This window comes from Egretta garzetta, unplaced genomic scaffold (genome assembly GCF_000687185.1).
Source record: "Egretta garzetta isolate BGI_Z169 unplaced genomic scaffold, ASM68718v1 scaffold283, whole genome shotgun sequence".
NCBI lineage: Eukaryota > Metazoa > Chordata > Aves > Pelecaniformes > Ardeidae > Egretta > Egretta garzetta.
Genome location: NW_009259043.1, coordinates 1,548,407 through 1,559,918, shown reverse-complemented (window position 1 = coordinate 1,559,918; position 11,512 = coordinate 1,548,407). Strand labels below are relative to the sequence as shown.

General features: G+C 46.9%; 1 protein-coding gene across 1 annotated transcript in view; it reads left to right on the top strand.

The window, feature by feature from the left end:
- The window catches only part of IRF4 (interferon regulatory factor 4), a 13,260-nt gene extending 2,115 nt beyond the window's left edge, over positions 1-11,145 (top strand). The window contains exons 3-8 of the mRNA XM_009634999.2: positions 200-288; positions 850-991; positions 2,791-2,898; positions 4,317-4,670; positions 8,579-8,691; positions 10,609-11,145. Coding sequence (XP_009633294.1) covers positions 200-288; positions 850-991; positions 2,791-2,898; positions 4,317-4,670; positions 8,579-8,691; positions 10,609-10,752 — 950 coding nt within the window. The 3' untranslated portion in view covers positions 10,753-11,145. The remainder of the gene's footprint in view (positions 1-199; positions 289-849; positions 992-2,790; positions 2,899-4,316; positions 4,671-8,578; positions 8,692-10,608) is intronic.
- Positions 11,146-11,512: the final 367 nt, after the last annotated feature.

Genomic DNA, 11,512 nt, shown 5'->3' with positions numbered 1-11,512 from the left:
GGCACCGGGGAGCCCAGCAGCCTCCAGGAGCTGCCTGCAAGGGAGGGCTGGGAATTCTGTCCCAAACAGGCGCTGGAGGGCATTTTAGTCCTCTGCTTGTTCAAAGGCAGGTTGTATGGGTTTGTCTTCGATGTGCCAATTTCAGATTTCCTTAAGATGTGGTTGACACCATTTGTTTTCATCCCTCTGGTGAACATAGGTGCAAAACAGATCAGCATGGAGGAGCAACCGTTAATGATGAACCATCCCTTTCCGATAACGTCTCCTTACACTTCACTACCATCTCAGGTATGACATCAGTTACGCATTTCGCTTGGTGCTTGTACATTGAGCAGCAGCATCTCTGTGCTATGTGCTATGTCTGTCTTTGCTGGCGTGGCTCTCTAATTCTCTCTGGGAAGAAACTTTATTATGAAAACTGAGAAATCGAGAAGCAACTTTTCTAATGTCATATGAGGCCCCAGGGCAGTTGACTTCCCTTGGTGTTGTTTATCCCTGAGTAATAGCTCTTTTCTGTTGGGCGATAGATACTAGTGCACGGCCACTCTGTTGATGCCAGAATGTAAGCACCCAATGAAGCCTTGCTCTTCCAAGCAGACATTTACCAGCCATACCGGGATTGCCTTTTGTTATTCCACCCTGCTTATTATTTACACCAGTGGAGAGAAGTTCATTTGAAAGCCTCATTGGTGGTGGTGGCGAAGTGCCATTCGCATAGCCTGGGCAATGCTTAGACCTCTGCGGGCTTTGGCAGAGCAAATCAAGGAGCCGAAATGTGAAAGCTGGTGTGATGCAGAGCATTAGTTTTGACAGCTGCCGAGTAAAAGAATATCTTGTTAAATTGAATAGGTACCAAACTACATGGTGCCCCACGAACGGAACTGGAGGGAGTTTGCCCCGGAGCAGCCGCATCCTGACATCCCTTACCAGTGTGCCAGCGTCCCCTTCGCAGCTCGCAGTCATCACTGGCAAGGGCCTGGCTGTGAAAATGGTAAGACGCTCCCGCTCAGGGTTGCTTGCTGAGGTTGGTCACCTAGAAGGACCACAGATTTCAGGTTTCTTATTCGTGGCTTTTGGTGGAATTAAAAGAAGTGGCCGGAGAGGAGCGCTGGGCTCCCAGCAGGGAGAGCCACAGGGCCCGTGGCAAGAGCCTTTGTCCTGGCTCTTGCTTTCGCTGCCACCATACAGGCGGTGTGTGAGCTATGCAGTCCTCTGAGTTGATACAAGTCAGACCCCCAAAGTCCTGAGCTGTCTCCAAAGCCCTGAGCAATAAGAAGGGAACCGACCCCCTCCCAAAAACCCCCAGATGGGAACATGCATTCTTTAGCTTTGCTTTCTGATTTTGGGACCTTTTGAGGTACACATCCGCGAGGTTTTTTCCCCTCAGCCTTGTGGATTAGAATGGCATTATTCTCCCGAGAGGAAAGCTGAAATTATTACTTGATTTTAGTGCTGTGGCAGTGGGACAACTTGTCATGGGTTGAGTCTCTCTTGGGGCTGGTACAGCAGAAACAGAATAAAGGGATGTTCCCTTCCCTGAAGATCGCACAGTACCAGACTCTAACATAATCATGGCTTTCCAAGCTCTGCATCCTTAGGAAAAAGCCTGAACTGTGAAAATCGGCAGCGCTGAAGCCTCCAGGGGATAAAACATAAGAGAAAGGGAACAGTGTGCCATAGACCCTTGCAGAATAACTCACCTGAGGACGTGGGCTTTTGCTTTGTGAGGAGAAGCAGCTGGTTCAGAAGGGCAGGAAAGGCTGGGAGGCGAGGAAGGGCTTCTTAGAGCGGATGCTACATTTTCAGAGGGCAGTTCTCTAGAGGTTTTGGTGCAGAGATATAAACTCCTGTTTCTTTGGGTCTGCTAAAAAGCAAATGCTCAGTGCACTGCAACGTGTGCTGGCAGGATGTTGGAATTATTAGGCAGAATCCTTTGCTTCTAGTTGAGCTGTTTGCTCATAAAAAAATCGAGGTATCAGGCTGAATGAATTCTGCCCTTAAGTACATCCTCTGCAGCAGTTAAACACACATTTGGACGCCGCATTGAATTTGGAGGCAGTTGTTAGTGGCTGGTATTGGGTTCCTCATTGGGCTCTAAGACTTCTCCAAGAGATGCGGGTGTTTTGTATCCGCATGGCTCCAGCTCCTGATCGTGGTGGGTTCTGCCATTGGGAAAAGTAGCGTGCACTGGTCTGCAAGTCTCTTGTATCATCCTCCAGAGATTTTCACTGGCATTAAGAAACAGAGGAAAACATCAATTGCCCGTGTTGTAATCCACTTACTGATGGGCATCTCTTGGAAGAGTCTAATAGTAGTACTCCTGGTAGTAAACCCCTAGTAATCTCCTGCTGCACAATGTTCTTTACCTGCTTTTTAAACAGTGTTAATTCCAGCTTTATTGTTATACCTGGCTTTAGTAAAATTCCTTATACTGAATGGATTATTTTATGCAGGCAGCTTTTAAGAGCACTATAGTTAAGAATGTAAATTATTTCTGTAATAGAATAACACATTAGGTAAGGAAAAAGTACTAGGGGGAATGCTGAAATGACAAGGGAGTATTTAATGTAGACCCAAATAAAAAAACAGTCCAAATAACATCTGGAGAGACTGGTAGACTTGGCATACCTGGAAAAAATGGGAAATAAGACCTTTTTAAGAAGAAGGGGGGAAGAGAGAGGAGTTCCTGGTAGGGCCCAGAAAAACTCACTTTTGCGTCGCTGTGATCTCTGCCCGAGCTTTTCTTTTAGGATTTAGGCAGCTGTCACTGACTTTTGTTTGTGAAAACAGGTTGTCAGGTGACAGGAACCTTTTATGCTTGTGCCCCTCCTGAGTCCCAGACTCCTGGCATCCCGATTGAGCCAAGCATAAGGTCTGGTGAAGCCCTCGCCCTGTCAGGTAAGGTTCGTGACCCCCCCGGGCTTTCTGGGGAGCTTGACAAGAGAGTCCCACTTCTGGCTTGCCCTGGCACCGTCTCTCCTTTCCAATGAGAAGAAAAAAGAATTAAAAAAAAACCAAAACTTTCCAATGAGAAGAAAAAAGAATTAAAAAAAAAAACAACCAAGAAACCTCTTTAATGAATTAATTCGGTGTGTGGGCTTAAGCCTCTGTTTCCTAGGATAGTTAAGCACTTGCAGCCGCAGCTCCAGGAGATCGGGGGACTGTGGGTAAAGTTAATGGAAGTCCCTGGCTGGCTCACGATGTTAGTGTTGGGTTGCTTCGGTGAGCCACCAAATCAGGCCTTCCCGGGGGAGTTTGGAAACTTTGGGGTTGTCAGTGACTTTTAGCTTATTTTTTCATTTGGGAAGAGCCCCCTGCAAAAGCTGGTGTTATCTGGGTACCTTGCTGTGCTCCTGCTGGTGCCACCTGGCTTTGCTCTGCTTCATTATTCCTGGTGTCAAAAAAGGCATTTGGGGAAGAAAAGGGAAGTTATTTCAGCCAGGTTTGTAGCCGGCCGGATGCTGGGGGACTTTCTGAATAACTCTGGGAAAAGGTGTGGGAATCTGCTTTTCTCAGAAATAATGGATAAACCTGTAACGTGATGCTTGGCAGGTTTCTTGAGCAGGATTGTTCTCCTGAATCAGGGCCTGTATGTATGTATATATATATATGTGTGTGTCTGTGTGTGTGCCTGTGTATATCTGTGTGTGTGTGTATATATATAGACGTAGGTTATATACACACATATATATTTTTTATGCATATATGTGTATATATATATATTCAGTGCTGTGTGGGTTCTTAGGGGTCAGCCAAGTTGACCGAATGGCCGTTTGAGAGTAAGGCTGGGGATTTCAGGTACAGCCCTGTTGGAGCGGGAGCCAGCAGTCGCTTCTCTTCAGGCAGCTGAGTGCAAGTTTGCAGGTCCCCTGTGCAGAAGCCTCTTTTATGCAAAATCTGGGGAGAAGCACGGCTACTTCCTGATCAAATCTGAGGAAGTGTGCTGAGCCGGTGGGTTTAATTGTGATGTGAACTTGGAAAATGTGACGAACAACAACTTTTTACGTGCAGACTTTTCCTTTTGAACGGAAATGTGAAGTTTGCGGGATGTTAGTGCCTACCAAATTCCCACATCAGTACTCCTTATAATAAAATGAGGGCACATTAATGCTGCTGTGCCCCAAAAGTTTTAGTGTTTATATTCTTTTGATGATTTTTGCTAATGAGAGCCTGTCTTCTGGGTGTGACCTGGTGACAACCAGGCTCAGAAATCTCATGCAAACTTGTCTCTTGGCCTTAGTGCAGATCTGAAACATAAAACATTCGTACTAATGTATCACAGTGATTCTTTTTTTTTTTTTTTTTCCTGCTTGTAGATTGTCGGCTCCACATCTGCTTATATTACCGTGAAATACTGGTAAAGGAGGTGACAACTTCTAGTCCTGAAGGTTGTAGGATATCCCATGGCCAAAGTTATGAGGTCAGCAGCCTGGAGCAAGTTATCTTCCCTTATCCAGAGGATAATGGCCAGAGGAAGAACATAGAGAAACTACTGAACCACCTGGAACGAGGAGTAATACTGTGGATGGCACCTGATGGCCTCTACGCTAAGAGACTTTGCCAAAGCAGGATCTACTGGGATGGGCCTCTGGCGCTCTGCAGTGACCGACCCAACAAGCTGGAGCGGGACCAAACATGCAAGCTCTTTGATACTCAGCAGTTTTTAGCAGGTAATTCCCACTATGGCTTTGATACCATTTTCGGAGATGTCTCCCAGTTGCTCTCTACATCACCTTTACGGGAGTGCGTTACCTTATGAGTTACAGTAAGAATTAGCCCTCACTTCTGCTTCTGGGGAAGCACAGTCAAGGGGTAGTTGTCTCTTGAATAATCCTGTCAAATTCTGCTCTTTGTGCACGTTCAATGCCCCTGCACAAACCAGCAGAAATGAACCATTGCTCATCTGGTGACACCCCACACCTCATATTTCTTTAAGAAGCGTGAGGAGGAACCTAACAAAATAGTCTTTCCACATATTGGGCTACAGAGGAAAGTGGATCCTGCTCTTGGATCTGCTACTGTAAGCCCTCGGTAGCTCTGTGTGCTGCTCTCAACCTGACCCAGAGCAAGCCTGAGATCTTGCTCAGAGTATACAAATATCAGCATTAATTTCAGTAGAAAGCCTTCTTTTCAGTCTGTGCCAGTGTTGAAGAGATATCTGGGGGGTGAAAAGGATTTCACAAGCTCTGGAGTTTCCAGATTGCTCTAAGCAGGGAGGTGCATTACCTCTCCAGAGCAATGTGGGAAGGTCTTGTTTTGCACAGGGCAGTTGGAAGCATCAGCTCAGAGAGGGCAAGGGCATGCTTCAGGACGGTGCCTTCTCCTTCCAGCCCATGGAGGGAAGGGGGAAAGCCTCAAACCTGCTTCCCAGCACTTCTGAGCAGTTAGAGGGGGGAAAGCTGTCCACCCAGAGAAACTCTGGTGGGAGCCGGTCATCCCTTTTTTGAGCTGTGTGGCATTGCTACAGGTGAACCAAGTGCCTATGATTTGGTGTGTTTTCCCATTAGAACAGGGCATCAGCACTGGTATGAGTCTCTCAGGAGAATAATGCCTTGCAAAATTAAAAAAAAAACAAACCAAACCACCAAACCCAAACCAACGTCTTTAGCCTACTTTATGTTCCAAGGTTGATGCACCATCCTAGCAAAATGGTCAAGCAAGACATGCATTTCAAGAGAAAATCTCATATGGATGTGAAAATTGACAGTTAGAAAGGGGAATTTGAGGTCAGGGTATTGGCTTGGGCTTCAATCACATGCTGATTTAAAGACGTATAATTCTGCCTCTGATGATGGTTTTGGAAATCCCTTTCCCTTTTCTCAGGTGTTTTTTTAGATGTACTCTGGGTTCTTCCAAACGGTTGACACGACATCTCTTTTTAGACGCCTAACCCCAAAGATAAGCTCAAGCAATAGTTATTTTTCCCCCCTCCTAAATTACTTATGCACCAGTGCCTGTGCAAACCCAAGCACGCGGTTGAAGTCATAGTCTGTGGTGTGTGCAAAGTGAGTTTTTGCATGTGTTGATGCTCAGCTAAGTTTGTGACTTGCCATGGGCATATCACATCTGCATGTTAATTGAATGTACTGAGGTCCCAGACTGCAGGCAAGCTTGGGGATTCCCCCCTTAGGAAACCAAGCCTTCCTTGGGAAGAGACAGGGGAGACCTCTACCAGGAGGGGAAATAGTGAACAGCAGAGAAAGGGGCAGAAGCAGAACTACCGTGGACCACAGCTATTACGACCCTGTTGAGGAGCTGGACCCTGCAATGCAAACTGCGCTGGAGCGTTGACGCCTGTGTTGAGCAGCATGTGTGAAGGCTAAAATGGCAATAAATCAGAAAATAGGTGGATGGTCCCTGGGGAGTACTGCGTAATAAATGCAGTAAATTGGGCTAGGTGGAGAGTAGGAGGATGGAGAAAGAGAATTTGGGAGCGTGAGGGCAGCAGGCAGAGGAGGGTTGGCTTCCAGAAGGAGGGGCAGCTGGAATGGAGTAGCAGGAGATGGGGAAGGTCTGGGGAGGTGTGTGGGGGGCCCTGCAGCACAGGAGGAGGCATTTGGGCCTGCAAAGGGAGATGGAGCGAGTGGAGGGTTTTGGAGAATCACGAGGCTGACCTCAAGCCCCAATTATCCTGCTGGTGGGAAAGAAAGGGCTTCCTTCTCCAGGTCCATGCCATGGGCTGCTGTGTGGTGCTCCTGCAGGTATTCAGGATTTGGAGAATTGCTGAGGCCAAGTAAAGCTGGGGGAAAGAGGAAAGTGGCAGAAGTTCCCCATGAGCAGTATGGCTGGGTGGATCGTCCTTCCCTGTCCTGTGGCAGCACAGAGGGAAGTGGGGTCCTATGGAAAATCTCTCTTCTCTCCTGGCATACCTCCAAGAAGCTCACAGCACTTTTAGGATTTTTTTGGGGGGAGACTCTGGGGAGAACCATGCTTCACTCTGTCTTTTAAGTCATTTTAAGCTCATTGTTTTAGTCTTGTAACTGACTCTCCAGTAAGACCAGTAGTTCCAAGCCAGGGTTGGGACACTATTGTGGTGGCCACTGAATTCATGCCCTGGTCTGAAAAGCTTGCAGTTAGAGTAGAAATGGCAGGAGTGTATTTCTGGGAAAAGGTGCATTTGTCATGCCAAATTTGAAGACTCTCCTTTCCCTGTATAGCAGGGAGGGGGTGCTTCATTGTAAGACATTGGTTTTAATACTAAGTTCAACTTTTTCCAGAAAGCATGAACAAGGATATAAATTAAAATGAAATCTTTAGCAATCAACTATGTAGAAATACGGCACGTAACACAGACTTTAACGAGGATATTGTGTTGGATAGATAGAATTTTCTCTTTTCTGGAAGGAAATGCAGTGTCTAAGCCAGAACATAGTGATTTTGGTCTAGGTGGAAGTCTCTATTAAAGGCCTCCCCTGCTATCTTTTGTAGGGGACACTTTGACTATGGGAATAATTATTTAATTAGGGGCAGGGGTGTGGGTTAGTGAAGAGAGTGCAGGAGTGCAGAAGACACAGGCTCTTTTGCTGGCTCGGTGCATGGTTTAAATAAGGCCCTTCGCCTTCCCGTGCCTCCCCATCCCCCACTAGGCACAGTGGTGACAGTGGCTCCATGACTGTGTCTAGCTGAGGCTGAATTTGTGCCTGGCAGTACTTTGAGTCTCTGGCTCTACTAAGCCATTGGTTTCAGTGCTGCTGTTGGGCGTCCACTTGAGTGGGTCCTGGCTACTGCCGGCGTCTGCTGCAGGAGGTTCTGCTGTCAAGGCCCAATAGAAATATTAATTGAAAGACAACCCAGTTTGTGCATATGAAATGAGGCAAACAGAAAAATTGCGGTGTTATAGCTAGCTTTTCCTGATCTGTGGGAAAGTCTCCAAAGTCAGTGTCTTCTCCTTACCTCTTGTCTTTTTCCTGACCTCTCTCATCCTCCCCTGGAGTTGCTTCATCTTCTCCCACTGTGCTCCAGGGTCCTCCATTTGGAGCTCAGCCATCCACAAAGTCTTTCTTACCAGCCTGTACTGGTTTTGGCTGGGATAGTGTTAATTTTCTTCATAGCAGCCCATGTGGCGCTATGATTTGGATTTGTGATCAAAACAATGCTGTTAACACAGGGACGTTTTAGCTGCTGCTGAGCAGCGCTTGCACAGCGTCAAGGCTTTCTCCATTTTTCTCACTCTGCCCCCGCAGCAAGTAGGCTGAGGTGGACAAGAGGTCAGGAGGGGACACAGCCGGGACAGCTGACCCAAGCTGACCAAAGGGATATTCCCTACCGTATGACCTCATGGTCAGCAGTAAAACTCAGGGGTAGGAATTTGCCAGAGGTTTCTGTTACTTGGGGACTGGCTGGGCATCGGTTGGCTGGTGGTCAGCGATTGCTTTTTGCATCCCTTGATTTGTTTTCCCTTTTTTTTTTTTTTTTTCTTTTTACCTGTTAAACTGTCTTTATCTCAACCCACAAGTTTTCTCACTTTTACCCTTCTGATTTTCTCCCCCATCCTGGTGGTGGGAGCAAGCGAGCGGCTGGGTGGTGCTTACCTGCCTGCTGGGGTTAACCCACAATGCGACCCTTTCTCTCTTCCCAGAGCTGCAAGCCTTTGCTCACCATGGACGCCCGCTGCCGAGATACCAAGTCGCTCTGTGCTTTGGGGAGGAATTTCCAGATCCGCAGAGGCAGAGGAAACTAATTACAGCCCATGTAAGTAGGACTTCTGCCTTACCTAAGAGAAACATATTCCTTGGAGGATATGAATCTGCCAGTCAGGCTTTTCTACCTTGTGTAGGTTGTGAGGGAGGTAATAAATTCTTGAAAACGCAGCACCTTCCAGAGCGGGATTGAATCCCCAGATCAGCCAAGGACTGACTGGTAGTCAGTAGGGCAGAGCACCTGATTTCCTTCTCTGTATGGCATTGGTGATCTCTTTTGCAAATCCCTTCAAAACCTAAAGCTGAAAGGTATCCTGGAAGAGCTGGGCTGTGTCGTTATTGCTGGCCTGGTTGCACAGCTCCTTGGGCTGCCAGGCCGGTGCAGGACGCGGTGCTTTCACAGCCGCTGCACCTGAAGGTGCTCCAGAATCCCTCCATCCTCAGGGACCTCAGCCCTTAATGGGATGCAGGGGCTGCCTGTGCAGCTTCAGGGTTAAGGTAGCTGGCAAGCTCATGGGCTGACTGACCACAGTTCGCACACACTCAAAGCTAGTGTTTCGGGATGCTATCTGAGAGAGGGTGATGACGGAGACTGAGACCAGGTACTTTCTAAATTGGCTGTATTGGCCCATAAAACCACAAGAGAGGTGATAATGCACACATTAGCAGCAGGGCTTAGCTTATTGCATCCTTGGGAACAAAACTGGTGTCTTAATTTTTCAAAAGCCCCTTTGGTAGTAGCATGGGTCCCAGGCCAGACTTTTGTCATAAGCCATGGCCTCCCCTTATCTGCGTAACTTCCATACTGCCACACTGCTGCCTAGCGAGTATCTGGGGTGGAAGGTGGGAAGCTCACAAATGCATCCCACACTATCCATCCCTCCTTCCTAGCATCCCTCCCTCAGCCCCCTTCTTCATTTTCTGTCCTGACAGCTTTTCTGTGAGCCTGTACCTCCTGCTTTTTCCAGAGCTTTGCTTCCCCCTTACCATTTGCTCCTCAACTTCTTGGGCTGTCCTGGCTTGTGGGCCGGTGGGGCTCCACCATCCCACCAGCTATGCCTCAGAAGCTGTCTGGCTCACCTGCCTTCCTGTCTCCCCCATGCTCAGCTGCCTCCAAATACCCATGAGAGGAAGGGAAGGGGAATCAGTGGGGCTGCTCCAAGGCAGTGATCCCTTCTGTTTCCCTTCCCAGAGGTGAGACCCACAGACAGCCTATTTTTTCTCTAAAATGGTGCCCATGTCTTAATGTGAAGGGGCTGGCTGACCAGCAGGAGAGGGTTGTAGAGAAGAGTTGGACAACATGTCTGTCCCCCGAAAGTAAGGCGAGCTTCAGGTCTTTGTTCTCAGTGTACAACTTAAATATTTGCCCAAAGCCCCGGGGGGGATGGTGGTTTCTGAAGAGACAGAAGTGAAGGCAATGTTAAAGCCTACAAACCCCTCTTTGTGGTTGAACAGATTCCTCATCAGAGCTTGAATGAACAGAAACAAGAGTAACCCTGTTCAAACACAGTTGTTTGACACTGTATCTCAGTCTACCTGAGGGCTCCAGCATTTCACGTTAAGTCCTCCAAGTGCTTTACAAAGCAGATGAGAGTTTCAGCACTTTGCGTATGCATTTGAACACGTTGAACGGCCACGGACACGTCTGGCCTGTAGGCATCGCTTACACCCAGGGGCTGGCTAAGGGGCTGCAATTGCTAATGCATCGTTTGTGTCACTGGTACCGTGCCCTTCTAAACGAAGGCCGTGGAAGTAAGGAGTGTGTGCAGTTAGCAAGGCACTTGGCAGTGGAACAGGCAAGCCCTAGCTTAAAACAGGGATTAGCGAAACCACTGCGGTCGTTTTCCCATTCTGGTAAGCAGAACTGTTTTGTCCTGCCTTGTTTTTAACTTAAAACCACCGTAAATAACTAAGATGAGGAGCATGAGATTTTGTCACATGTCTGATTAACATTTTGTCTGTTCCTAAGGTTGAACCAATGTTTGCCAGGCAGCTGTATTACTTTGCTCAACAAAACAGTGGACATCTTCTGAGAGGCTATGATTTACCAGAACTTGTGACTAGTCCAGAGGATTATCACAGATCTATTCGCCATTCCTCTATTCAAGAATAAGACCCTCAGAAAGAGTGTTTTTAAAGGCACTGTAAAGATTATGCAGAGTGGAGGAGCAGATCTGGGTCGCAATTTGGAGATCCACATCACAGCTGGATGTGTTCAGGGGTTCAATGATAGGGAAGTGAACTAGGAAAACCATATTGTATGATACAAATGACGGGTCTTCAACGTTTGGATGCTACATCTCACATAGGTTCCACTGTCGCTGAGAATAACTCAAAACTGACGAAATGATCGCTATGTTTACGTTTGCTTAATGCTCTCCTTGGATTTTGAGGACTGAGTCTTGCCGAAGACTTAAAGCCAGAGTTTACACTGTTACATTTGCAGGGCTATTTATTTTGGATTACTGATCTCAGGGAAGGTACTTAAATTTGTGGTGTTCCCAGTCTGAAACTGTAGCTACTATAGGTGGGTAGCAAATGTAGATGGTTTATTGAGAATAGCTAATACACGTAAGTGGTTATAAATTTAGATTCATAAGTGTGATGCCTATATTCTTGTATAGAATATTTCAGTGTATTTTTTAAAAACAATGCAATTCTTTAGAGACGTATTTTTTTAATGCCTGACTGACATTTGTCCTGACAATGAATTCTGTTGCTGCCACTGTTGTTATTGGATTAAGTGACTGTTCAGCTCATATTTCCTGTGGATTTAGTGGATTAACCACTAAAATTCTAGAGTCCTGAAGAGCAGGTTTAAAAATAAATGACATTTTTCTTATAACCGAAAGCTACTATGCATTATATATATA